Source organism: Ovis canadensis, chromosome 4 (assembly GCF_042477335.2).
Source record: "Ovis canadensis isolate MfBH-ARS-UI-01 breed Bighorn chromosome 4, ARS-UI_OviCan_v2, whole genome shotgun sequence".
Taxonomy (NCBI): Eukaryota; Metazoa; Chordata; class Mammalia; order Artiodactyla; family Bovidae; genus Ovis; species Ovis canadensis.
The window spans coordinates 104,087,748-104,114,819 of record NC_091248.1 but is presented as its reverse complement, the minus strand read 5'-3'; the positions used below and the strand labels follow the sequence as shown (position 1 = coordinate 104,114,819).

Sequence of the window (27,072 nt, the reverse complement as noted above, 5' to 3'; positions counted from 1 at the left end):
TTGTCTGCCTCTTCATCAAGTAAGTCTGTAAGTTCTCCGTTTTCTCAGTAATACTTCCCTTAAAATAACTTGCAGATCTAATCTTCGTACACTTTTAGCAAAGCATTTTCAGTGGAAGAAATGCCAATTCTGTGAAACATTCTATGAAAAAGTGGTAAATTTTGCATACTGTATCTGGCTCTTGAGGTTCACAATGCATTATTAGCACATTGTCACCTCTGAAAAGTTTTAAGAGAGGAACCTGTTTAACTCTATTTTTAGCATATTTTACTTGGAATTACTTGAACATGGAACCCTTTTTAGTGTACTGATTTTTGTTTGCTGAAACTTGTTCTGTGGAGTCAAGTTTAGAGATTAGCAACTAGGAAGGGTTAGGGCCAATTCTTTTTTTTTTTGCGGTTTTAAAAAATTTATTTATTGTTAATTAGAGGATAATTGGTTTACAGTGTTTCATTGGTTTCTGCCATACATCAGCATGAATCAGCCATAAGTAAACATCTATATCTTTGCAATTTGATTATGGTAGAATTGCAAGGGCCTTGTCTCTGTAGTTTTCTATATAAAATGTAGTACTTTGTGAATTTTCACTTTCAAAGAGTATAATATTGTTGATGCCCTAAATCAGTGGTTTTTAAGTTTTCTATTATCCTAAAAATTATCAGGATCTCAAGGAGCTTGTATTTTTTATGGGTTGTAGTTACATATATTTAAACATACTGGAAATTAAAAGTGAAAGACTAACATTTAAACCAAAAATAGCCTACTATGTGTAATAGCCTATTACATGTAAACATGTAAACATAAATAAAATTTTTAATGAAAAATATATTTTCCAAAAATATGGAATGTGGTATTGTTTCACATTTTTTGAAAGTATTTTTATCTTTAACACATAATAAAAGTAGCAGGATTCTCTTATCTCTTTAGCAGTTCTGTATTATCTTCAACATTTTAGTTTTTGAATAAGTGGTTAATGTTATTTTCCACCTTACAGCTTCTCGGAAACTCTTTGTGTCCCAAGTGATATTTCACTTGAGAACCAGATTATCTTGTTAACTATAAGATATTTCTCTTTGGAAGGTTGATTGATGAATACCTAATAGCCACTATTTGAAATTCCAGTGGAAAGTCAAATTAGAATTCTTTTGCAGTCTCTTACATCTGTACTTTTCTTTTCATGTACCAACTGCAATCAGTTTGACACTGTATATTGGCAGTGTCTTTAGGTTCTTTGTTAAGGCAGATGCTAAGAGTATATCTAAGTTCATTAGGTAAGAATGTTACAATTTATTAACAGTAATAGACATGCTGCTGTTGCTGCTGCTGATACCACCACCATCACCACCACTGACCAGCTCTTATATATACCATTTAGCCATGTTCTAGGTGCAGTTTTAAGCACTTTACATGTGATTACATATTTAATTTTAGCAATCATATGAGGTGGATACTAATTTCCCCCATTTTTCAAATAGGGAAATTGAGGCATAAAGAGGCTAAATGATTTTCAGTGTCTCCAGGAGGCTTCAGAGGCAGAATTTTTACAAGTATCATATATTCACTGTAGGTGGTGCTTCCCAGGTGGCGCTAGTGGCAATGAATTGCCTGCCAATTCAGGAGACATTGCCAGAGACTTGGGTTCAATCTCTGGGTCAGGAAGATCCCTTGGAATAGGACATGACACCCCACTCCAGTATGCTTGCCTGGACAATTCCATGGGCAGAGGAACTTGGCAGGTCCTGCAAAGAGTCAGACACGACTGAACACACAATGATGTGCATTAATTTAGTAAAGATGGTTGGTCAACTACTGTGTCTTATAGAATCTGTGAACTGTGAAGACTTAATACTAAATCTGGAAGCCTGTTGTCTGTGTTGTCTGGTTAAAGAATGTCTGCTTCTGGCATGCTTTAGAAATCTATATACAATCACTATTCTGAAAAATATTTGCTGTGTTCGCATATGTCATTCATTACATAATAAATATATGTGATCTATTTCAAGGCACATTGGGTGTCTTCCTACAGCTATGTCCTTATTTAAATAAGAAACTTTCTTAACCTATTGTCTAACTTGACAATGAGCAAAGTGTTTCACTCCCTCATTAAACCCTGTTACTGATGCTTTTATCATCCTGAGCTCTCACGACTGGGAATTGGCGATCTGGAATTGACCAGCCCTAATGCTCCTGCTCATTTCTGCTCCTACTAGTGGAACTGTATTCTCTCAAGAGTTGTGTTCTTACAGTTTTGTTCCCAAATCTCTTTGTACTCTTTTTCCTTGTTATTTTGATTAAGTAATTTCATTAAATCTTATGGAGACAGATGAATATGAATGTGAAAAGATGGTTTTTTGTGGGTTTTTTGAAAGTTGAATGCTTTGGAAAGATAATCAACAGACAGTAGGCTGGATTTGGCTGTGGACGATAGTTTGCCAGCTCCTAATTTATAATACTGTGCTCTCTTCTTTTCTTCTAACCACTCAAAATACCTCTCTAAGTAGCCTCACACTTAACCATATATCTTCTTTTATTGCCTTTGTCTTTTCACTAGGATTTAACTCTTGTTCAACTGCCTCAGAAGATGCTCTTTTTTGTTTCCTTTTCTTCTTTTAACTTATGAGTCAAAAAATAATTGTTGCAAAGAATGTAAAAACAAATTCAAGCATCATCATAATGAGTTTTTATAGACTTTTTCTATGATGTCTGTGAGGTCTGTTTCTGGAATAATTTATAGGTGAAGGAAGTTACATTATGATGAATGATAGTTTATTTCTTTAGTAATGAATTCTTTAATAGGAGATGCATGAAATGGTAGATAATATAGAGTTAAGATACAGTATAATTTTTCCTATTCAGAAAAATTCTCAAGCCTCCATCACAGTTTTAAGCATAATATTTTACTTTCTTTGAAATTACTGTTTATGTTTGAAAAACATGTAATATGGAGACAGTACAGTTTTCTGGTTAAATATAGAAACACAGGAATCAATTATGCTAAGCTACATGTGACTTTCATACTTGGATATCTTACCTAGACCTTTTAAGAAACTTAAGTTCTCTTGTTTGTTAATTGCAGTATACAACTATCTAAAAATTCAGGGAGACAATGCATTTAAATTGTTTAGCAGGAACCTGGTATTTAGTAAGCCCTCAGTAGTTACTGACTGCTAATTAACATAATTCCCTCCCCACCCCCCACCCCCATTTTTAGACCTGGGAATAAGATACCTTGCATAACATAGGTACTGCGGTTTTGTTTTGTTTTCTGTCTAAGAAGTCAAATACATTCAGTTCAGTTCATTCTCTCAGTCGTGTCCGACTCTTTGTGACCCCATGAACCACAGCATGCCAGCCCTCCCTGTCTGTCACCAACTCCCAGAGTCTACCCAAACCCATGTCCATCGAGTCAGTGATGCCATCCAGCCATCTCATCCTCTGTTGTCCCCTTCTCCTGCCCTCAATCTTTCCCAGCATCAGAGTCTTTTCAAATGAGTCAGCTCTTCTCATCAGGTGGCCAGAGTATTGGAGTTTCAGCTTCAACATCAAATACATTATTCCATTTCATAAATTAATTTGGAATGTTGACATTTTATTTTACACATTATTATTATTTGATAACTCAAACTATATTTAGGACTATAAATATCTTTTACCAAAGTGTATATCCTTTAATGTTAAACATAATTTCAGACTGGTTAAGCTTCAGTCATGGTTTGAAATTTATTTTAAGGTCTCTTATGTTTTGAACTCCAAAGCTGGGTATGAAATGTATGAAAAATTTTTGTTTTCACCACTTTTCTGAAATATGAATGCTTATTTTACTGCTCACCAAGGATCCAGGGCCATCTTAAGCCTGTCTGTTTATCCAGTGTCAAGCTTAAATGTCAGTTTCCAGTTATTCTAGAAAATGTCATCTGGATCATTAGTTTTGCGGTGATGAATCATTACATATACAGAGTTTTGTGATGAACCATTACATATACAGAGAGTATAAACTCTATACACTAGCAAATGTTCGCATATAAAATAACACACAAACTGAGATCACAGCATTAGCGTTTAAAGACGTAAGTCAATGTAAGGAAAATGTAAACTTCATAAGAGAAGGTGCCATGCTCTGTTCATTTAGTAGTCTTCCTGACTAGTACATATATATACACCTAGCATTACGTAGACACTCGATAAAATTCAGATTAGCTTATGTACTAATTAAAAAAAAATGGATTGGAAAATAGCAGAGACCCAAGTAGAGTTCCTTGCTGCTGAAATACAAACTACTAACCACCACTGAAATATTCACCATTCTGTGGTGGTGGAGGGAATTCCTAAGGAGGTTTATGTTCTAGAGAGCTTTGTCATTCACCTATATTTAGTATCTATGGTGATTCTACTGTTCCATAATATTTAGATCCTTACTGAACTAAGTCTTATATGCTTACAAATGTCAGTATTTTATCACTGTATATATGTATATAGTATAGGGTTTTTTTGGGGGGGGTTTTGTTTTTTTTTTTTTGCTTTCAAGGAAGTCTTTGCTCTATGGAAAGATTCTCTTTTTTCTCTGTTAATAAAACCTTATTTTTATTAAAGGATTTGAGCACTAGGTAGATCTATTTGGCTTACACTTGTGAAAAACCATTGGTAGTACTTCCAATGAAAGAGAAAGAAAGGAAAGAACCAGGACTTGGCATGTGATAGCTTGTGTGCAGTGCACAGGTGTGCACTGTCTAAGGAGATGCCTTTTTCATCCACATGGAGTCACTTAGATGAAAACACAGCTGTGTAGATTTCAGGCCAAGTTCTGCTGCCACTTGGGAATGCCCTCTGCTACATAAATCTAGAGCATGTGGAGCCATTCCTTTTACCCACTTAGAATTCGGAGCATGTATCTCTGCACACCCTGGCACACACAACCGTTGTGTTGTTCTTTGGGCGGTCCCGAGGTCACTTCTTCCTTTCTTGGCAGTCCGTTCCTACCTAACTCCAAACCTGACACAGACACTTCAAGGGGAGTGGGGAGGAGGAAGGACCTCGAGAAGGAATCTGTGCAGCGCAGGGTCACGTGTACAAGTGTCCCTGTTTCTGAAGGTTTGGATAGAGAGTTGTTCAGTCACTAAGTCGTGTCCAACTGTTTGTGACCCCATGGACTGCAGCACACCAGGCTTCCCTGTCCTTCACTGTCTCCTGGATATCTCCCTGTCTCTTGCTCATACTCCTGTCCATTGAACCATTCAACCATCTCATCCTTTGTTGACCCCTTCGCCTCCTGACCTCAATATTTCCCAGCATCACAGTCTTTTCTAGTCAGCTCTTCACATCCAGTGACCAAAGCATTGGATAGAAAGGCCAGAATGTAAATGTGTGCCAAGACTGCTACTCTCTTGGGCTCAGTAAAGTTCCTCTTAAAGCTAGTTAGGTTGTAGAATATTTCTATTTGAGAGAGAGGAGTCTTTTTCTAATTTGCACAAAGATACTACAAAAGCTAATAGTGACCCTAAATTAGACCCTCTGGACAACGGGTCTCCACACTGTTTCTCAGAGTGTCATATAGAGTCCTTTGCAACCTATCAAGTTATCTGTGGGAAGGCTGCATTTTCCAGGAAAAACAAAACCATGAGGCAGTTTTCAATATTCTGAAATTTAGGTTAAGCCTGATTTTTTTTAACCACACCCCAGTTTTTTTTTCAGTTATTCCACTCTTCAGTATCATGTATATGCCTCAAAGACTGGGCTCTGGCAATTCATCCTGGCTAACATTTAGATTCAACTACTGTTATTTATGCCTGCTAAATTTGCAATTTTGTTGATGTATTGTATTCCCAGTTTACAAAAGTGGCTCATTGTGAAGCATTTAAAATGAGAGGAGTAATTTAGAATCACTGCAACTTAAAATAACACTATAAGTACAAGTAGTAACTAGTTCTCTGATATAAATATGAAATGTGAGTTTGTGTATTCTAGTACAAATAAATCTGTGATACATGATTTTGCAGAAGCTGTCAGGAAACAAAAATGTAAAGATACCAAGTTTGATCTTTGTGTACCTGAATTAGATTTCATTAGACTAGTGATCTCTCTGCCCTTATGTTTTGCCTGTCATGAAATTACATGAAACTTAAAACCTTCAGATCAGTTGTGTTTTATTCAAAGTACATTACTCATTATCCATAGAATCTAATGTGCTGTTGCGTGTCTTTGCATTCAGCTTCTGCTTCATCTAATAATGGTTAAAGGAATTCTATCTATTTTCTTCTCTATGACCATTGGCAGAAAATTTCAGTTCTGAATTCTTAAAGCAGAAGAAGAAATTCCAAAGATCATTTTCAAACTTGTGTTTTTGTATCATCTTGAAAGGTGTTATAGCACATTGAGCAGTGCAGTGCACCAGGGATGACTCATTACACTCTTGGATCTTTCTCCTAAGCAAGTCTCTCGTCTTCCCATTTTGATATTAATTTAGTCTTTTTTAAACATAGGTAGGAATAATGATGAAATAATAGGAGAATGAAATTGAAAAATATTTCAAGATAAAGGAAAATACATGATTAAAAATTCCATAATAGATCTTAGATTTATAAAAGGGTAAAAAAAGAGCCATATGGTCATCACAAGCAAGAATATGTTTTATTCTATTAAAAAATGTGTTTTATTCTATTAAAAAATAAGTGAATTTACCTTTAATCTTTGGAAGACTGCTAAGAGAAAAAATGTCATGAAATAACACTCCTTACAAATAGTTAAAACTACTACATCAAGAGATGAGGATATGATATATTTTCACTGTTTTTGAAGATGCTCGTTAAGGTTTTGCTTTTAAAGTTTTTTATGTTCTCTGAGTTAATTATTGTCCCCTTGTCACAAAATCAGGTCTCTGTTTTTCCTCTTTCCCTCCAGTCCTGTCTCCCCACTTCCCCGTTCCTTCCCCTTTCTCCATACTCCTCTATTCTCTTCCATCTCCTTTTCCCTTCCCCCTCCTAGTGTTCTTCCTTTTCTTCTATTTTTGTTCTGTCTTATTTTTACATTTACAAACATAGGTATCATTTATTTTAGATTTTTGACATTTGTTTTAGACATTTGTTTCCTTTGCTTTGTATATGAAAAGTTTGTTTTCTCAACATGATCTGTTTTTTAAAAATAGAAAGTCCAGAGATAAATCCACACGCATATTGGACACCTTATCTTTGACAAAGGAGGCAAGAATATACAATGGAGTAAAGGCAGTCTCTTTAACAAGTGGTGCTGGGAAAACTGGTCAACCACTTGTAAAAGAATGAAACTAGATCACTTTCTAACACCGCACACAAAAATAAACTCAAAATGGATTAAAGATCTAAATGTAAGACCAGAAACTATAAAACTCCTAGAGGAGAACATAGGCAAAACACTCTCCGACATAAATCACAGCAGGATCCTGTATGATCCACCTCCCAGAATTCTGGAAATAATACCAAAAATAAACAAATGGGATCTAATTAAAATTAAAAGCTTCTGCACAACAAAGGAAAATATAAGCAAGGTGAAAAGACAGCCTTCAGAATGGGAGAAAATAATAGCAAATGAAGCAACTGACAAACAAATAATCTCAAAAATATACAAGCAACTTATGCAGCTCAATCCCAGAAAAACAAACGACCCAATCAAAAAATGGGCTAAAGAACTAAATAGACATTTCTCCAAAGAAGACATACGGATGGCTAACAAATGAAAAGATGCTCAACATCACTCATTATTAGAGAAATACAAATCAAAACCACAATGAGGTACCACTTCACACCAGTCAGAATCTGCGATCCAAAAATCTGCAAGCAATAAATGCTGGAGAGGGTGTGGAGAAAAGGGAACCCTCCTACACTGTTGGTGGGAATGCAAACTAGTACAGCCACTATGGAGAACAGTGTGGAGATTCCTTAAAAAATTGCAAATAGAACTACCTTATGACCCAGCAATCCCACTGCTGGGCATACACACCAAGGAAACCAGAATTGAAAGAGACACATGTACCCCAATGTTCATCGCAGCACTGTTTATAATAGCCAGGACATGGAAACAACCTAGATGTCCATCAGCAGATGAATGGATAAGAAAGCTGTGGTACATATACACAATGGAGTATTACTCAGCTGTTGAAAAGAATACATGTGAATCAGTTCTGATGAGATGGATGAAACTGGAGCCAATTATACAGAGTGAAGTAAGCCAGAAAGAAAAACACCAGTACAGTATACTAACACATATATATGGAATTTGGAAAGATGGCAATGATGACCCTGTATGCAAGACAGCAAAAAAGACGCAGATGTGTATAGCGAACTTTTGGACTCTGAGGGAGAGGGAGAGGGTGGGATGATTTGGGAGAATGGCATTGAAACATGTATACTATCATGTAAGAATCGAATCGCCAGTCTATGTCCGATGCAGGATACAGCATGCTTGGGGCTGGTGCATGGGGATGACCCAGAGAGAAGTTATGGGGAGGGAGGTGGGAGGGGGGTTCATGTTTGGGAATGCATGTACACCTGTGGTGGATTCATGTCAATGTATGGCAAAACCAATACAGTATTGTAAAGTAAAATAAAGTAAAAATAAAAATTTAATTTAAAAAAAAAGGGAAATCATATAATGTTCAAACTTCTAATAAGAGACGAATCTTATAATAGAAGACAAATAGTACTCACACGGGGCACATTGAAAGTGTCAGTCTAAGGTGGGTGGGAAGACAGCTTTCTATCTGGTTATAGACCTCCTAATGTGATAATGCAGAGGGCTTATTCTGGGTACTAACATCCTCATCAGAAGCCTTACCACTTCTTGGTCTATCAGTGAAACTTCCTTGAAAAGCAGTCTATGTTCGACGAAGAGGTGCAGTTAAAGACTGAGATATCCTACCTGCCTACCTGAAATCACCTTCAAGGGAAGGTTAAGATGGGTGATCATTGAAGCAGTTGTTCCATGTGTAAACTTTTCATTAGCCCTAATTTTAGCTGTTTTTCACTGTCTTAATCCCAAAGGCTCCTGTCTTTGCCATAGCTGCTTCAGAGTATTTTCTGTTTGTATCCTTTCTGTCCATCTAATCCCTTAACCGTTTACTTTCCCAACTTCCTAAAATAATGTTGATATCTTTTTTCCATCTCCTTCACTCTCCTCTCCTCACCTCTCCTCTCCCTTCACTGTTTTGGGTTTATCTTTTCCTCTGTACTGTCATGAGTATAGTATTGAGAAGGAAGGAAATCAACACATATTCTCAGTGTTCATTTTTCTGAAACATGTACTTTAAATGATAACATCTATTATAGTTCTTGCTACCACCAGTTTGAAGTTACTTGTTTTTCATGGCAGCCCAACTATCATTAAATTTGGTTAGTTTTTTTTTTCTCTTTTGCCAGTTTAAATTGTATAAAATACCCCTCTTGTTCTGATGTATAACCTTTTGTAAGTATTAATAGCAGATCATCGCTTTTCCTTTTAATTTGATATTATATAGTTTTCTATGAATTGTTCATTTGAATTTCATATTCACTGTAAAACCCTGGGGTTTATAACCAGTTTTTATAGTGTCTTTTTGCAGTATGTTCACTCTTAATCATATTAACTACAAATATCTTCTGGTATTTTTTGTTTGTTTTTACTCTAAATTTAATTGTGTTTATAAATTATGTTATTTAAATATTTTATTTGTTTTACAGTTTATAAATTTGAGGTAATAAAAATGTTATTTTACCTCCAGACAATTTACATTAAGTAGGGTTTTTATTTTTGTTTTATCAAACTTTCTAAAATTAATTTTTATAAAATATTTTTGCAAAATAATTTGGCAGTGTGTTTCAAGAAAAAAGAATATTTCTTTATGCTTTGATCCTATTCTTAGAAGACTAAAGGGAAGAATAAAGTTTGATGTTTTAAACTCAGTATGTCTTGTTTTATTAGATGCTTTGAAATACGAAAAGTCAGGTAAAATGTTTTTGTGTTTTCCAGATTATTGCTCAGTTGTAACAATTGTGGACCAGACAAATGTAAAGCTAACCTGCCTGTTCTTTAGTGGAAATTATGAAGCCCTTCCAATGATTTATAAAAATGGAGATATCGTTCGCTTTCACAGGCTGAAGGTATAACTCATACTGTTTAGAACTTACATTTGTTTGAAGAGAACTCAGTGTTGCTCACTGAAACTATTTAACACTAATTAATGTGACTGCTTTGTTAGAACATGACTTCAGGCATTTCAAGAGATAAGAAATGTAAATAAGATCAGACTTCAAATGATTTATATTAGGAAACCTTTGAACCACCCATTTGAACAAACTACCTGACCTCCGTCTCTGGAAGTGTTAGCTGCTGCGATTCAGACTAGCTGCATTCTGTGAAAGAATTTTAGTAAAAAGGCAAAACTATTAGATAGTATGTGATTTTTTAATAATCAGCTTTTCGGTACTTTAATATTTTCAGTCTCTTAAGTTTTACACGTTTTAGTCCCTTGCTATTTTGCTCTTGTTACATGAGTTTCCATGCAACTCCTTCACTATCGTTGTTGTCTTTTCTTCTAATGCTTTGGTTTATCTGTGCTTCTTGTGATCACTGATGCTCATAAATGAGTGAGGTACTCCAGGTGTATTCTATCAGTGGTCTTAGATATGGTGGGAAGTAACTCTCTTGCTCTATTAATGCCTTTCTCCTGAGGGCAGAAGAATAGTGGAGAACATTTGGTTAAAGAGAACTGGAAAGATTATTATTATAGCACTATCTTATAGGCTTATCCACATTTCAAAAAAAAATAGCTGATTCTCACACATCACTGTTTCCTATAGTACAGTTGACCTTTGAACAACACAGTTTTAAACTTCACAAGCCCACTTATGCACAGATTCTTTTCAGTAGTAAACAAGATCCCATGGTTAGTTGAATCCATGGATGCTGAAATGAGGATAGAGGGCTGACTGTAAGTTAAAAGAGGATTTCCAGTTACATGGATGGTTGGTGCCCTTATCCTCAGTGTTCATGGACAACTGTATTTACAATTCTTGTCTATTGTTTAATTGAAGTGGAATAAACATCTCTCTTTCCACAGTATTAGCATGCTTATATATCTAACACTCTAGAAACTTCCATTGTACCCTCACCTAGGGTTGCCATTCACACTCTCCCCACCCCTAGCAGTAAATAATCTCATAACTTCTCACATTTATTAGTTTCTCTATATTTGTTCTTTATATAAAAAGAGTACACTATTAGTCATTTTTTTTGGACATTTGGTTTATGCTTGTTTGATTCAACTCTACTATTGCATATAGTACACTTTCTTCATTTTCACTGCTAAATGGTACACCATTGTTAGAATACACTAGAATTTATATATTTATTCTGTTAGTTGTTTAAGTAGTTTCCAGTTTGGGCTATTATGCTACTATACACAGTCTAGTACATATATTTTACTGAATATGTATAATTTTATAATATATGATATACACATTTACATATAATTATGTAATTATATATTACATAATATGCATTTCAGTTGATTGTATACAAGGATTATAGTTCCTAAGTTCAAGGCTGTGCATATATTTGCTTTAGTTTATAGCTAGACTAATTATTTAATTTTCCAGAGTGATTTTTACCACTTATACTCTCTTAGTGATACAGAAGAATTCTAGTTGTTCCACATTTTCACCAACACTTGATATTTTCCATTTTTTTTTTAATTTCAACCATTCTGTTGCATTTGTATTAGTGTCTTATTGTGATTTTAACTTGAATTTCCCTGAAAAATTAAGAAACTGCGAACCTTTTAAAATTTGTGTGTCTTCTGAAGTGTCCATTTGAGTCTTTGGCTCATTTTTTATAGGATTTTAAACTCCATTTCTTAATGATTTGTGAAAGTTCTTTATATAGTTAGGCTACAGATCTTTTGTCAGGTATATGGATTGTGAATATTTTTTTCAGTCTATGTTAGTGCCTATTTACCCTCTTAATGGTGTCTTTGGATGAACAAAAGTTCTTTATTTTAATATAGTCTACTTTATTAACTTTTATTTTATGGTCAGTACTTTTGTAATTTCTTGTTTAAGAACTCTTTGTCTACTCATTTTATGAAGATAGCTTCTAAGTTTTCCTCAAAGTCATTACAATTTTCTTGTTTCATATTTAGATCTGTAATTTCCTTTTCCTACAATGTCTTTGACAAATTTTGAAATTAAAGTTTTTCTGCATCATGGAAACAGGAAATGTGCCCTTCTTTATCAATTCTAGAAGAGTTTATGCAAGATTACTGGGTTTTTTCCTTACTTAAATGCTTGGAATAATGCACTGGTAAAGCTATCTGAGCTTGATGATTTCTTAATTGATAGATTATATTAATGAATTAAGATTTCTTTAAGACAAATGAGTTTTTTTTTATTCTTTCTATCAGCTTTAATGTATTTAATTTTTAGAAAAAATTATTTCATTCAAATTGTTGACTTTATTGGTAGAAATTTGGTCATGTTACTCATCTTTTAGATGTTTGGTGGATTTGTAATGATAAATCCTTTTTTGCAGTCTTAATATTATAATTTGTGTTTTATTTCTTTTTTTCCAAATCAACCATTTTCTAGGGTTATTATTTTTGTTAATCTCTTCAGAGAACTAGTTTTTAGCTTTGATTTTCTCTATTATATGTTTCTATTTCTCTTACCTTTGACTGTGTTTCCCTTCTACTTTCCTTGGATTTGAGATAATATTCTTTGTGTAGCTTCTTAAGATGGAAACCTAAATTTCTGATTTTTAACCATTATTCCTTTGTAAAATATTCACTTATATCTATAAATTTTTTCTCTATGTACTGCTTTAGTTATATCAAACAAGTTTTAACACATCACAGTTTAAGCATCCATCAGATGAACACATTTTGCAATTTTCCTTAAATATATAAATATATTTATTAATATCACACAGTATCACAGGAGACTTAAAAGGCATTCATAAGTTCAAAAGGATTGTTTTATGACAATGCAACAGTCATGTTACATGTGCACCTAATAACTGAGCCTCAGAATTCAGAAAGGCAATGTTTTTAAGGCTTATCTGAGTTCTCTCAGTCAGACTGATGAAACCTTAGCCTTAGGACTGTCTTATCCACTTCAGACTCACATTTTGAGTGTTCTAGTTTTCCCTACAATATTCATAAGTAACTATTTCTTATTATCCTTTTTCTTTTTATAAATTATATCTTTAAAAAAGCTAATGGATTGTCTTGTTAGTAAAAGTGTACCAATAGTATTAGGGAAGCTACCACCTAGCTCTTTAAAAAATAAAAATTTAAATTTTGCATAATGTTTTACAGTTTATATGGTACTTTAGGACTTTGATATAGCCCAGTAGATTTTTATCATTTCATATGCTAGTTATTTAAAGATTATGTCCTCTAATAACTGTACTGGCAAAATTTTATAGTCTCCTGTTCCCAGTTCCTAGGTTCTATATCAGTAACTTGTTTGTTCTGTTTTCTACGTTACCACTTTCTTAGATCCAAGTATATAAAAAGGAGACTCAAGGTATCACCAGCTCTGGCTTTGCATCTTTGACATTTGAGGGAACTTTGGGGGCTCCTATCATTCCTCGTACTGCAAGCAAGTGTTTTAACTTCACTGCTGAGGACCAGAAAATGGTAGAAGCTTTACGTATTTGGGCATCGACTCATATTTCACCTTCTTCAATATCAGTCAAATTGTGTGATGTCCAGCCAATGCAGTATTTTGATCTGACTTGCCAGCTCTTGGGCAAAGCTGAAGTGGATGGAGCATCATTTCTTCTAAAGGTAGGTATTTTTAAGTACTTAAAATTGGAAGTTAGCATGACCTCGAAGCCTAAAAAGACCTTATATTGCAGCATTCTGATGGAATAAATAAGCAGCTATGTATTAAGAACTTAAATCTAACCTTTTTAATGATCCTGTATTCCCATGTGTCTTTATTCTTGAACTTTCCTTCTTCATCCTAAACTTTTAGAGAAAAATAGTATTATCAGTTCTGTATTTTAAATATAGTATACTTTATGCTATTTATGTATTTCTTATTTTAGTGCTAGTAAAAAGAGTTGTTTCCTCTTTCTATTTTTAAACTACATTTCAAAAAATGTGTAGTTTTGTTGCTCTATGTGGATGTAGCCTTTCTTCTCACTTATTTGCTGTCTTGGTTTGTTGACATTGGGTTCTGTTCTGGGTTATTTCACTACCTGCTTCACGGGTAGATCATGGATGGTTTTGAAGTGTTTATTTTTCTTGTATTTTGTTTTGTTTTTAAATCCACAGGATTAAAAAGGTGGCCTAAGACCCATCTAATCTTTGTTTATACCTATTCCAGTTTATTTATGAATAGCTTCTGGAGAGGTCAGTTGTCTGATATTATCTTCACCAAGCCCTGCCAAGGCAGGATGCTGTTAAACAAGCACTACTTCAGCCCTGCTTCTGTGGTTCTTTCTTAGCTTCCTGCTCTTTGCAGTGATGGAATGTAATGGGAAATGGAGTTCAGTGGCATTGGGCAGGTATTGGCGTGTAACATTATTATCAGTTGTATCTTGCCCATATTAAAAAAAAAATAGTGAAGATAGTAATGATTGAATAGAATAGGAAGAAGTTTCTGAAGTTGAAAATAGCATATATTTATACATGAAATAATCTGAGAAAGTAAATGTGTGCTATAAAAAAGGGTGAATGAGTTAAATATGACAAAACTGAAGCTAAAGCAACATAAAATCATCCAAACAAAATGAGAATTTTAAGTCAACTAGTCATACTTTACAGGAAAGGTAATGGCACCCCACTCTAGTACTCTTGCCTGGAAAATCCCATGGGCAGAGGAGCCTAGTAGGCTGCAGTCCATGGGGTCACTAAGAGTCAGACACGACTGAGCGACTTCACTTTCACTTTTCACTTTCCTGCATTGGAGAAGGAAATGGCAACCCACTCCAGTGTTCTTGCCTGGAGAATCCCAGGGACGGGGGAGCCTGGTGGGCTGCCGTCTATGGGGTCGCACAGAGTCGGACACGACTGAAGTGACTTAGCAGCAGTCATACTTTATGCCCAAAGGGACTTACTTAACAAATGATCATTTGTTAATCATCAAACACTTCTAATGATAATGAATCTGCTGTGCACAGAAGTATTCTCCATCTTTTGACTGCTATGTTGTTAGTATGTAATTCTGAGGTAAAACCTGCCACCTTTTAGCTGACATAGCTGAATCTGCATTTTCTCTCTAAAGCAAGAAATCATGCATGCATCCCATTTTTATTGATAGCCTTTTCAGATAAGTAGGAACAACTTTCATGTAGAGATTATTTTAAAACATAGCATTCAGCTATGAATATAAGAAATTATTTTAATAAGATTTCCTTGAGGACAATTTGAAAGAAATCTCAGAAGTCTCTTTATACGTCTCTACAACTCTTTTCATAAATTTATTTTTTACTGATAATTTAAAATGTGAGAAAATGCCTTTAAGGGGATATTTCTCCATATATTTCTTACAGTGACAAAAATCAGAAAAAAACTTGGGTCCTAGTAATAGAGAATTTTGTGAATTATTTATGTATTATGGAATACTGTACTCTAATAACTCTGCCAGGAAGCAACAGTTAGAACTGGACATGGAACAACAGACTGGTTCCAAATAGGAAAAGGAGTACGTCAAGGCTGTATATTGTCACCCTGCTTGTTTAACTTATATGCAGAATACATCATGAGAAACACTGGGCTGGAAGAAACACAAGCTGGAATCAAGATTGCTGGGAGAAATATCAATAACCTCAGATATGCAAATGACACCACCCTCATGGCAGAAAGTGAAGAAGAACTAAAGAGCCTCTTGATGAAAGTGAAAGAGGAGAGTGGAAAAGTTGACTTAAAGCTCAACATTCAGAAAATGAAGATCATGGCATCTGGTCCCATCACTTCATGGGAAATAGATGGGGAAACAGTGGAAACAGTGTCAGACTTTATTTTGGGGGGCTCCAAAATCACTGCAGATGGTGACTGTAGCCATGAAATTAAAAGACGCTTACTTCTTGGAAGAAAAGTTATGACCAACCTAGATAGCATATTGAAAAGCAGAGACATTACTTTGCCGACTAAGGTCCATCTAGTCAAGGCTATGGTTTTTCCAGTAGTCATGTATGGATGTGAGAGTTGGACTGTGAAGAGGGCTGAGCGCCGAAGAATTGATGCTTTTGAACTGTGGTGTTGGAGAAGACTCTTGAGAGTCCCTTGGACTGCAAGGAGATCCAACCAGTCCATTCTGAAGGAGATCAGCCCTGGGATTTCTTTGGAAGGAATGATGCTAAAGCTGAAACTCCAGTACTTTGGCCACCTCATGCGAAGAGTTGACTCACTGGAAAAGACTCTGATGCTGGGAGGGATTGGGGGCAGGAGGAGAAGGGGACGACAGAGGATGAGATGTCTGGATGGCATTACTGATGCGATGGATGTGAGTCTGAGTGAACTCCGGCAGATGGTGACGGACAGGGAGGTCTGGCGTGCTGCGATTCAGGGGTCACAAAGAGTTGGACACGACTGAGCGACTGAACTGAACTGAACTGAATGACTATGTATATGTATATGGAAAAGGCTGAAACTAATTTGAAAAGATCCATCCAGTTTTCATAGGAACACTATTTACAATACCCAAGACATGGAAGCAGCCTAAATATCTATGAACAGATGAATGAATAAAGAAGATATACCATTTTTAAGTGCACACACACACACACAATATAATATTATCCAAAAAAAGAATGAAATAGTGCCATTTGCAGCAACATGAATGGACCTAGACATTATGGTACTAAGTAAAGAGAAAGACAAACATCAGATGATATCACTAGTGATTGGAATCTAAAAAACTAAAACAAATGAACTTATTTACAAAACAGAAATAAACTTTAAAACATAGAAAACAAATTTACGGTTACCAAAAGGGAAAGAACAAAGGGAGGAATAAATTAGGCATTTGGAATTAATAGATACACACTAGTATATATAAAATAAACAATAAGGACCTGTGTATAGCACAGAGAACTATATTCAATATCTTGTATTAACCTATAATGGAAAAGAATATGAAAAAGATAACGTGTGTATGTGCGTGCTCACATGTGTGAAACTGATTGCACATATGTGTAACTGATCACACGCATGTGTGACGGAGTCACTTTGTTGTACACCTGAAACTAACACATTGTAAATCAGCTCTACATCAACTGAAAAAAAAAAAAAAAAAAAGCAACAATAACAGTTAAAGAAAGAAATGTGTTTTCTACTTAAGTAGCTTGTTTTTTGTTGTACAGCCCAACTCGGACATGCAGGGCCATTCCCACCTCTGATTAAAGTCTTTTGCGATGCCTTTTTAGCATAATAAAGCATCAGTCATCTCTACCAGCCTAGCACAGCACAAGCTAGTTCAAGTCTTAAGGATGGGATAGTGCACACTTGTCCTGTGCTCCTTTTCCATCTCTATCTCAAGGTAACTTAAATAGCAATCCAGCATACCTTTCCCTTTTCAAGGACGCATGATTGTCATTCATTTGTGTTCATTACATCTAATATAAGGTTGCTTGAAAAACTGCCCAGCAGTAAAGTAAGAAATGAAAAGCAGAGTAGAATGCCAGTTTGATAAAAAGGAAAGGCATATATATTATAAATACACAAAAGAAAAAAGAATAAAATTCAGCAATGTGTTAATCATTTTTCTAAGCTCACAGTTTGAATTTTTTTTACTTATATTTTATTCACTGCCTATATATATGTAGTCCTTGTACAATCAGGAAAAAATATAGATTATATTTAAACCTTAGCAGATATTTGGGGGAATATATTGCATTACTTTTAAGCTATATCACCAGCAAATAAACCTCTTTTAGCCTCCACAGTTTTATAAAAAGATCATTAAAGTTTTGTTCTGCCTCTTGTGCAGGTATGGGATGGCACCAGGACCCCATTCCCGTCTTGGAGAGTCCTAATGCAGGACCTTGCTCTTGAAGGTGATTTAAGTCGCATCCGTCAGCTGCAGAATCTGACAGTAGACATTTTAGTCTATGATAACCATGTTCAAGTGGCTAAATCTCTAAAGGTGATGTTACACTGCAAACTTGTTTGTCTTGTATTTTTATTAATTTTAGGGTAAATCACATGGTAGGTGATATTGGAGGTCTAGAAATTAATTCCAAATTTATTTTTTCTTTAATTTCTAATTTGTAAAATGCATGTTTAAAATAAATTATTAGATGATATATTAAATTATAATGGCTTGAACAACTTTTTAAAATTTAAGAGCATTTCTGAATATCTTTAAGCTGTGCCCAATTTTGCTATGAAAATAAGAAAGAAAAATTTTACCCTGCAATAAAATTTGCTGAAACTGTTGGAGGATATATGAAATATTTGTAAACTTAGAAAATGCTAAGCTTTTTTAATTGGTTTGATAAAATCCAGTCTTTAACTTCGTACTCATTGGTCTAAGAAATTGTTAATCTACCTCTAAAATATATTGTAAATTGTTCGTGTGTATCATGCAGTTTATTAGAATTTGCTCAGTTTTTGAGAAAAAATTTTCTAGGTAAAAGCATCCTGCTTAATTATGGTATTTCTTGTTTATTAATAACATTTTAAGATATTTTTCTTCATTTTACTATATTTTATATTTGCAAGTATCCTTTCTTCCCAATAAGAGTATCATTAATAATAGCAATCATAATAGTATCATTTATGAAGCGCTTCATATGTATTTAGCACTGTCTCATGAAGTAGGTACTATCATTTCTGTTTTACAAATGAGAAAACTGAGGCACTCAGGTTAAACCCAAGATTTCACAGCCACTTGGGTGAAGCATGTATTTGAATGTACAGTGTCTGCTTCCAGAGCTAATCTTCTTAAGCAGTATAAAGAAATGATTTTCTTTATTGCAAATAAAGCTTCCATCCTACCTTGAGGGAGTTATACAGCCAACTTAATAGGAAGAAAACAGTGAAAGTGAATTGCAATTTTTTTAGATATGAATTTTAGTGCCTAATTTCTTTTTTGCAAATAAATGTTTTTGAAGAGGAAATATTTCTACTTTCATACTATGTTACAAATAAGCCCACCCAACCCAATACATTAGGTTCAGGTCCAGATCAAGGAAGGTGATAAGTGCACTTCTTTTTCCTTTGTGAGTGTGTTCATACTTTATGTCAGAAAATTGACTGTTGAAGATATATTTTGATGCTTTTCCCTGATTTTATCTGCATTGATTAGTTTCAAAAATAAATATGATAAAGCCAATTCTAAAATCTTTTTAAAATACAGGTAGAGTTCTTTTACAAATGAAAAAATTTACATTTTAGATTGGACTTTTACCATTTAATTCCCTTCCCTGTCTCTGTGCTGCTTCTGTAGGTCATTCTGTTCCTCTCTTTTGTCCAAGTCCTGAACTGGAGGTACCACAATGCTTTCCATATTGTAAGGGTGAAGTAAATACTATATTCTGATGAATGAATGAATCAGTGAGCCTCCTGAAATTAAAAAAAATTTTTTTCATCTCCCTTTTCGCTGCTTTATCTCACCCACTAGAGGGTGCTCTGAGCACACGTAATTAAGGAAATGTAGGCAATTAATTTTTCTCTAAAAATATCATGACATATTTATCTGTAATGTTATAGAAAAATGGAAATAATTTTATCTGTATAAAAATTATATAACTGTAGGCTTTTATTTAATGTACAGTGATAGCATATTTTGTTATGAGGTAATCTCCATACCAACCATTTCATACTAATTTAAGAAATCCCCAGAGTCGAATGATACTGATAGCCAATGAATTCTTATCAGTGCTTGAAGAAAACTGGTTAAAGTTGCATATCTATAATGGAATGCATGTATTTTTGTTGACTAGGAACAGGAAAAATGTGGTTTTTATTTTATTTAATAAAGAACAATTAAGGCAGTTATAAAGTACGATATAATTGAATTCTCTGTACAATACATTTTACAACTTAAGTTTTTTAGCTGTAATGTTAACATTTTATGAAAATTTGCTTTTTAAGTAAGATTTCGCATTCCCTGAATATTTAATACACACACGTACATAATGACATTTCAAACATTTTATCTATAAACAAAAGCATGGTATTTTCAATCCCCAGACTTATTCTGACACAATTTAAAAATAACTATAAAATATACCTAGTTAGTATGTTTGGCATTCAGTGACCCAAGAACTATAGTTTGATTATATTCAGACATATACAGTTTATTAAAAATGTTAAACCTAAAGGGAAAATTTTAAAAGTTTATGCGGAATATTTAAATTATTTAAAAAGGAATAATAATTTCTTAATAGCTAGTTTGTTTTGCTTTTTTTGTTTATGTATTAAAATGGACTTTTATAACAATGTTTAGACATATGTTTTATAATTTTGGGGTTATGATTCCCTCACCTGTGTTTTTGGAATCTTACCGCGTTAACAACAAGACTATTTATTATGTATTTGTCTATTTTAACAGCGCATATGGCATAGTTTATAGTATATTTAGCAGGCTTAAAAAAATACAATGCTGCCTCCAGAAGGAATTTCTGGAAATAGCAACTTGTCATTTTTATAGCCTATGTATATATAAACTCTCTCTTGATCTTTAAAATATTATTTTGTTTATGAAATGCAGTAGTAGACACAAATGAACATCCATGTGTCTGTCACCCAAACTTAATATTTATAAATGTTTTGCACACTTATTTTAGGTATTTTTAACTTTAAGAAATGAAACCTTCTTTGTACTTCTGCCTATCCTAATTTTTTGCTTCCCAATATCCTTTTTTTATTTATCCTAACATGTATGTATACCCATGTTTAGTATGCTTTTATGAATTTTTTCTGAAAAATGCATATAGTTATTTACCATTCTATAAATTGCTTTTTTCCTTTGACATTATATTTCTAAGATTTATCCATGATCATACGTGTGTCTCCATTGATACCAGCCTCTCTTAATTTTTATACCTTTATTTTTAAATGAAACTTCATAGGTTAAGCCCTCATTCCCAGTTCAGTCTTCAAAACTAACTTAACTATTCACTTTCAGATCAATTTTTACAGTTGCAGGAAAGGCACTGGGGATTTTGACAGAAATTGCATTGATTTTAGAGAATAGTTAATTAGGAAATTATCATTATATTTTGAAACTTTTCACTTATGGATATGGTATCTTTCACCTGGGTTTGGCCTTAACTACTTTGTAGATTACATACAAATACTGTTCTAGTATATTGAGTATATTAAAAATAATTATAGAGTAATAAATGTTCAAAAAGAATGAGATAGAAGTACATAAACAGAAACATATTTTATATTTTCTTTTTATTTTACTTTGGAGACCATGAGGAAAATCAATTTGTCATCCTTTTTGTTCTTTTTCCTCTGTGTTTTTCTTCTCTGAGTTTATTTGCCCTGCTCCCCTGCTGTTCTGTCAGTGTTAGAAATCAGGGAAAAAAAGAATAACTGCTTTACCTCTTTATAAAACGCATGATTATTTGGGAAAAGTATCCTTGAGAATGAAGAAGTAGCTTAAGGAGTATGGATTTCCCCCTCCTTTTCTTTCCCCTACCGTTTCTCTCCTCTATCAAATCCAGAGAGTAATGACAAGAAATACAATGAACTGAGACACTAATAAGCAGAGGTGGGAAACTGATTTATAATAAATGTGATTTAGGTTATACAGATTCTGCCTTCAGTAGAAGTCAGTTTCTTTAATAATATTCTGTATATGTCTCTTTTTAAGTCTTCTTAAGAGAATATCAAATACTGTATATTAAAGGTATTTTTAGGACTCAGTTCAGTCGCTCAGTCATGTCTGACTCTTTGTGATCTAGTGAACTGCAGCATGCCAGAGTTCCTTGTCCATAAGGAACTCCCGGAGCTGGATCAAACTCATGTCCATAGAATCGGTGATGCCATCCAACCATCTCATCCTCTGTCGTCCCCTTTTCCTCCTGCCTTCAATCTTTCCCAGCATCAGGGTCTTAAGAGTCAGTTCTTGGCATCAGGTGGCCAAAGTACTGTAGCTTCAGCTAGAGCATCAGTCCTTCCAATGAATATTCAGGACTCATTTCCTTTAGGATGGACTGGTTTGATCTCTTAGCAGTCCAAGGGACTCTCAAGAGTCTTCTCCACACCACAGTTCAAAAGCATCCATTCTTCAGCATTCAGTTTTCTTTTAGTCCAACTCTTACATCCATACATGACTACTGGAAAAACCATAGCTTTGACTAAATGGACCTTTATTAGCAAAGTAATGTCTCTGCTTTTTAATATGCTGTCTAGGTTGGTCATAGCTTTTCTTGCAAAGAGCAAGCATCTTTTAATTTCATGGCTGCAGTCACCATCTGCAGTGATTTTGGAGCCCCAAATAATAAAGTCTGTCACTGTTTCCATTGTTTCCCCATCTATTTGCCCATGAAGTGATGGGACCAGGTGCCGTGATCTTTGTTTTCTGAATGTTGAGTTTTAAGCCAACTTTTTCACCATCCTCTTTCACTTTCATCAAGAGGCCCTTAACTTCTTCTTCACTTTCTGCCATAAGGGTATCATCTGCATATCTGAGGTTATTGATATTTCTCCCAGAAATCTTCATTTCAGTTTGTGCTTCATCCAATCCAGCATTTCGCATGTAGTACTCTGCATATAAGTTAAATAAGCAGGGTGACAAGATGCAGTCTTGAAGGACTCCTTTCCCTATTTGGAACCAGTCTGTTGTTCCATGCCCAGTTCTAACTGTTGCTTCTTGACATACATACAGATTTCTCAGGAGGCAGGTTGGGTGGTCTGATATTCCCATCTCTTTCAGAATTTTCCACAGTTTATTGTGATCCACACAGTCAAAGGCTTTGACATAATTAATAAAACAGAAGTAGATGTTTTTCTGGAACTCTCTTGCTTTTTCCATGATCCAGCGGTTGTTGACAATTTGATCTCTGGTTCCTCTGCCTTTTATAAATCCAGCTTGAACATCTGGAAGTTCACAGTTTGCATACTGTTGAAGCATGGCTTGGAGAATTTTGAGCATTACTTTGCTAGCGTGTGAGATGAGTGCAATTGTGCAGTAATTTGGGCATTCTTTGGCATTGCCTTCCTTTGGGATTAGAGTGAAAACTGACCTTTTCCAGTCCTGTGGCCACTGCTGAGTTTTCCAAATTTGCTGGCATATTGAGTGCAGCACTTTCACACCATCATCTTTCAGGATTTGAAACAGCTCCACTGGAATTCCATCACCTCCACTAGTTTTGTTTGTAGTCATGCTTCCTAAGGCCCACTTGACTTCACATTTCAGGTTGTCTGGATCTAGTCTAGTGATCACACCATCATGGTTATCTGTGTCATGAAGATCCTTTTTGTATAGTTCTTCTGTGTATTCTTGCCACCTCTTCTTAATATCTTCTGCTTCTGTTAGGTCCCTACCATTTCTGTCCTTTATTGAGTCCATCTTTACATGAAATGTTCCCTTGGTATCTCTAATTTTCTTGAAGAGATCTCTAGTCTTTCCCATTCTACTGTTTTCCTCTATTTCTTTGCATTGATCGCTGAGGAGGGCATTCTTATCTCTCCTTGCTATTCTTTGGAACTCTGCATTCAGATGGGTATATCTTTCCTTTTCTCCTTTGCCTTCAGCATCTCTTCTTTTCTCAGCTATTTGTAAGGCTTCCTCAGACAACCATTTTGCCTTTTTGCCTTTCTTTTTATTGGGGATGGTCTTGATCACTGCCTCTTGTACAGTGTCACGAACCTCCATCCATAGTTCTTCAGGCACTCTATCAGATCTAATCCTTTGAATCTGTTTCTCACTACCACTGCATAGTCATAAGGGATTTGATTTAGGTCATACCTGAATGGTCTAGTGGTTTTCCCCACTTTCTTCAATTTAAGTCTGGATTTGGCAATAAGGAGTTCATGATCTGAGCCACAGTCAGCTTCCGGTCTTGTTTTTGCTGACTTATAATGGTCATCTGAGTTAAATTTTTAAGAATAAGTTTGGCACAACATCTAAAATTAACAATAGGACATTTAGTTCAAAAATATATTTGGTTTAATTCTACATTTGAACTCACAGAATGTGTTTCACGTTATGGTGTCCTGACAGAAATTGTTTTTACAGATGTTTTCTTTCCATCAATCTTGTGGAATGTGTGCTACATTCAAAGTTGTTCAGTTGTATCAGACTCTTTGAGACCCCATGGACTATAGCCCACCAGGCTCCTCTGTCCATGGGGTTTCCCAGGCAAGAACACTGGAGTGGGTTCCCATTTCCTCCTCCAGGAGATCTTCCCAGCCCAGGAACTGAACCCGTGTCTCTTGCATCTCTTGAACTGGCAGGTGAATTCTTGTGGAATAGAGGAAGTTTATTATTTTGATATAATAACACATTTTAAAATATTCTAGTAGTCTTATAATGGGAGTGTTTTAGTGGTCATATTTAATTAAATGTTACCTGAAGTTGGGCTTCCCAGTGGGTATAATGATAAAGAATCCACCTGGCAATGCAGGAGACACGAATTTGATCCCTGGTTAAGAAGATTCTCTGGAGTAGGAAATGGCAGCTCACTCCATAATTCTTGCCTAGAGAATCACATGGACAGATGAGCATGGTGGGCTGCAGCCCATGGAGTAGCAAAGAGTCAGACACAACTGAGTGAGCCAGCTATCAGTGATACCTTAAATTAGCTAAAGCAGATTATTTTCAACAACCCTAATCAAATAGAGGGCTTGGATTTGATTTAGGTAATAGGTTTCTAAGCTACTATATTTTACTAACGCTAAGACTTAATTGTATTTCATGTCTTAATATCCCCAAAATGAAAATGTGCCTTCAGATTTGAAAAACTGCATACATACGTATCTATACATGCATATGTATGTATACATACACACATTTTGGTTTCAATATGGTGTCCTTGGGGCCAATATTGAATATACATCAGTGTGGCATACCAGTTCCCTTTCTGATGGGTCAATACCCCTGGTTATTGGTCTGTACCCCATATTAGTTGTTGAATATTGTATCAGAGGTTTTTTTTTAATTTATGCATTTTCTAAATAATAAACCATCTGCTTTTAGGTTGGAAGCTTCCTTAGAATTTATAGCCTCCATACCAAACTTCAGTCAGTCAGTTCAGAGAACCTGGCAACGTCTTTAGCCCTAGAGTTTCACCTTCATGGAGGCACAAGTTATGGTCGGGGAATCAGAGTCTTGCCTGAAAATAACTCCGATGTGGATCAGCTGAAAAAGTAAGCCTATTATATACCTATCTAGAAATTGTAAATAAGGTATTAATTAAGCTGATTTCTAAGATAATGTAATTCCGAGGTGAGGAGAGGGAATCTAATGAGTCCCTTGTAATTGATTCTCAGAGGCTTCTGTGCCATTATCCATTTTTTTAAAATAGCTAAACCAAATGAAACAAATCAAGTGATTGTCAGTTCAAATAGCTAAACAGTAGCAGAGCTGAGTTTATAGTCTTTAGTTTTCCAACATTTACTTACATTCTTTCTTACCTTTACTCTTCGCACTTTATGTTCTGCCATTTTCCACCTTCTCTAAGTTTGGAAACAAACAGTGGAAACTGGAGCTTAGCTAAAGTTTGGAAAACTTGATATATTTATATATATACCTAGAATGCCAAACATACTTGGTCCTCCATGGAAAAAATACTGCCTTTCTAAAGTGTGTATACCTAAGAAAATAGGTAGCAGAATTATTTCAAGGTGTCATATTTTTAAAACTTTAAGGTGTGCCCAGAAAGTGAGTAGTACCTTAAATCCTGCTATACTTGTACTTCCATTTTCCATGAAGTATTCCTATTAGTCATTGTGTGTAGAAACTCTTTGACCTATACTCTGGGGAAATAAAAAGTCTTCTGCATATTTTCAAAGAGATACAGAAAACATCCTGTTCAGTAAATTGAAATGACATAACTATTTTCTAAGTTTAAGCATATTGAAATCAAGATGACTTTAACATCAATGAAATTAGCTATTTTAATAACCTTATATCAGTTTTCCTACTTTATTTCTTAGATTGCAGAATATAGCCATATAGTATTTCATTGCTTAAGTCTAGAGTGAGATTGTTCTGACTTAGAATGACATGCATTTTATACCCAGCTTATTTGTAATATTTCATGATCCCATTTTTCGCTTGTATCTTTCTAGACTTGGGTTTTTTAAATTTTAGAGTCTCTTGGAACACCGTGATAATCTGATGAAAGCTATAGACCTACTGCAGAATGTGTACACACACAAAAACGCACACAGAATTTTCATGCAATTTCGCTAAGCTCTTGGTTTCTGTGGGTAAACTGACTGTTGTTTGACTGTGCTTTATGCAATTAAAAGTTGTATTCTTTCAACTGTAGGATTTTAGAATCTGCAGATTTGCCCCCCAACCAGAGTTTTGGTGGTGTGTGTCAATCAGAGCAAGAGGACAGCTTTTCAAACATTTCAAGTAAGGACAGTTTTTTAATAAATTATCTAACTGTAGTTGACTTATAATATTATGTTAGCTTTGGGTGTACAGCTTTAGATTCTTTTCCATTATAGGTTATTAACAAGATACTGAATATAGTTCCCTGTGCTATACAGTAAATTCTGGTTATTTACCAGTTTTTATATATAGTGGTATATATCTGTTAATTCCATATCCCTAATAACTAAGGGTGATTTTTGATGCTGTCAGTTTAGTTTCTGTTAAGTAAAATAACTACATCAACATAAAGTCTCTTTTTTAATATCTCCCTATCTCCTTTTTTTTGTTAAATTGATATTCATTATTAAGAGACATGCTAAACCTTTATGTGTCCTAATACAAAAAAAAAATTACTCCTCCCTTAATTATGTAGTTACATTTTCAAATTGGAATAGTAAGGAATACTTGATTTGGGTTATATTAGTGCCTGGAAAATCCCATGGATGGAGGAGCCTGGTAGGCTGCAGTCCATGAGGTCGCTAAGAGTCGGACACGACTGAGCGACTTCACTTTGACTTTTCACTTTCATGCATTGGAGAAGGAAATGGCAACCCAC

At 34.8% G+C, this 27,072-nt stretch overlaps 1 protein-coding gene across 14 annotated transcripts in view; it reads left to right on the top strand.

Annotated features, from left to right (window-relative positions):
- Window positions 1-27,072, top strand: part of POT1 (protection of telomeres 1) — a 96,108-nt gene that overhangs the window by 43,043 nt on the left and 25,993 nt on the right. For all 14 annotated transcript variants that reach the window (XM_069588298.1, XM_069588301.1, XM_069588299.1 and 11 more), the window contains 5 exons: window positions 9,973-10,103; window positions 13,499-13,789; window positions 17,940-18,095; window positions 25,110-25,279; window positions 26,407-26,495. In XM_069588298.1, coding sequence (XP_069444399.1) covers window positions 9,973-10,103; window positions 13,499-13,789; window positions 17,940-18,095; window positions 25,110-25,279; window positions 26,407-26,495 — 837 coding nt within the window. The remainder of the gene's footprint in view (window positions 1-9,972; window positions 10,104-13,498; window positions 13,790-17,939; window positions 18,096-25,109; window positions 25,280-26,406; window positions 26,496-27,072) is intronic.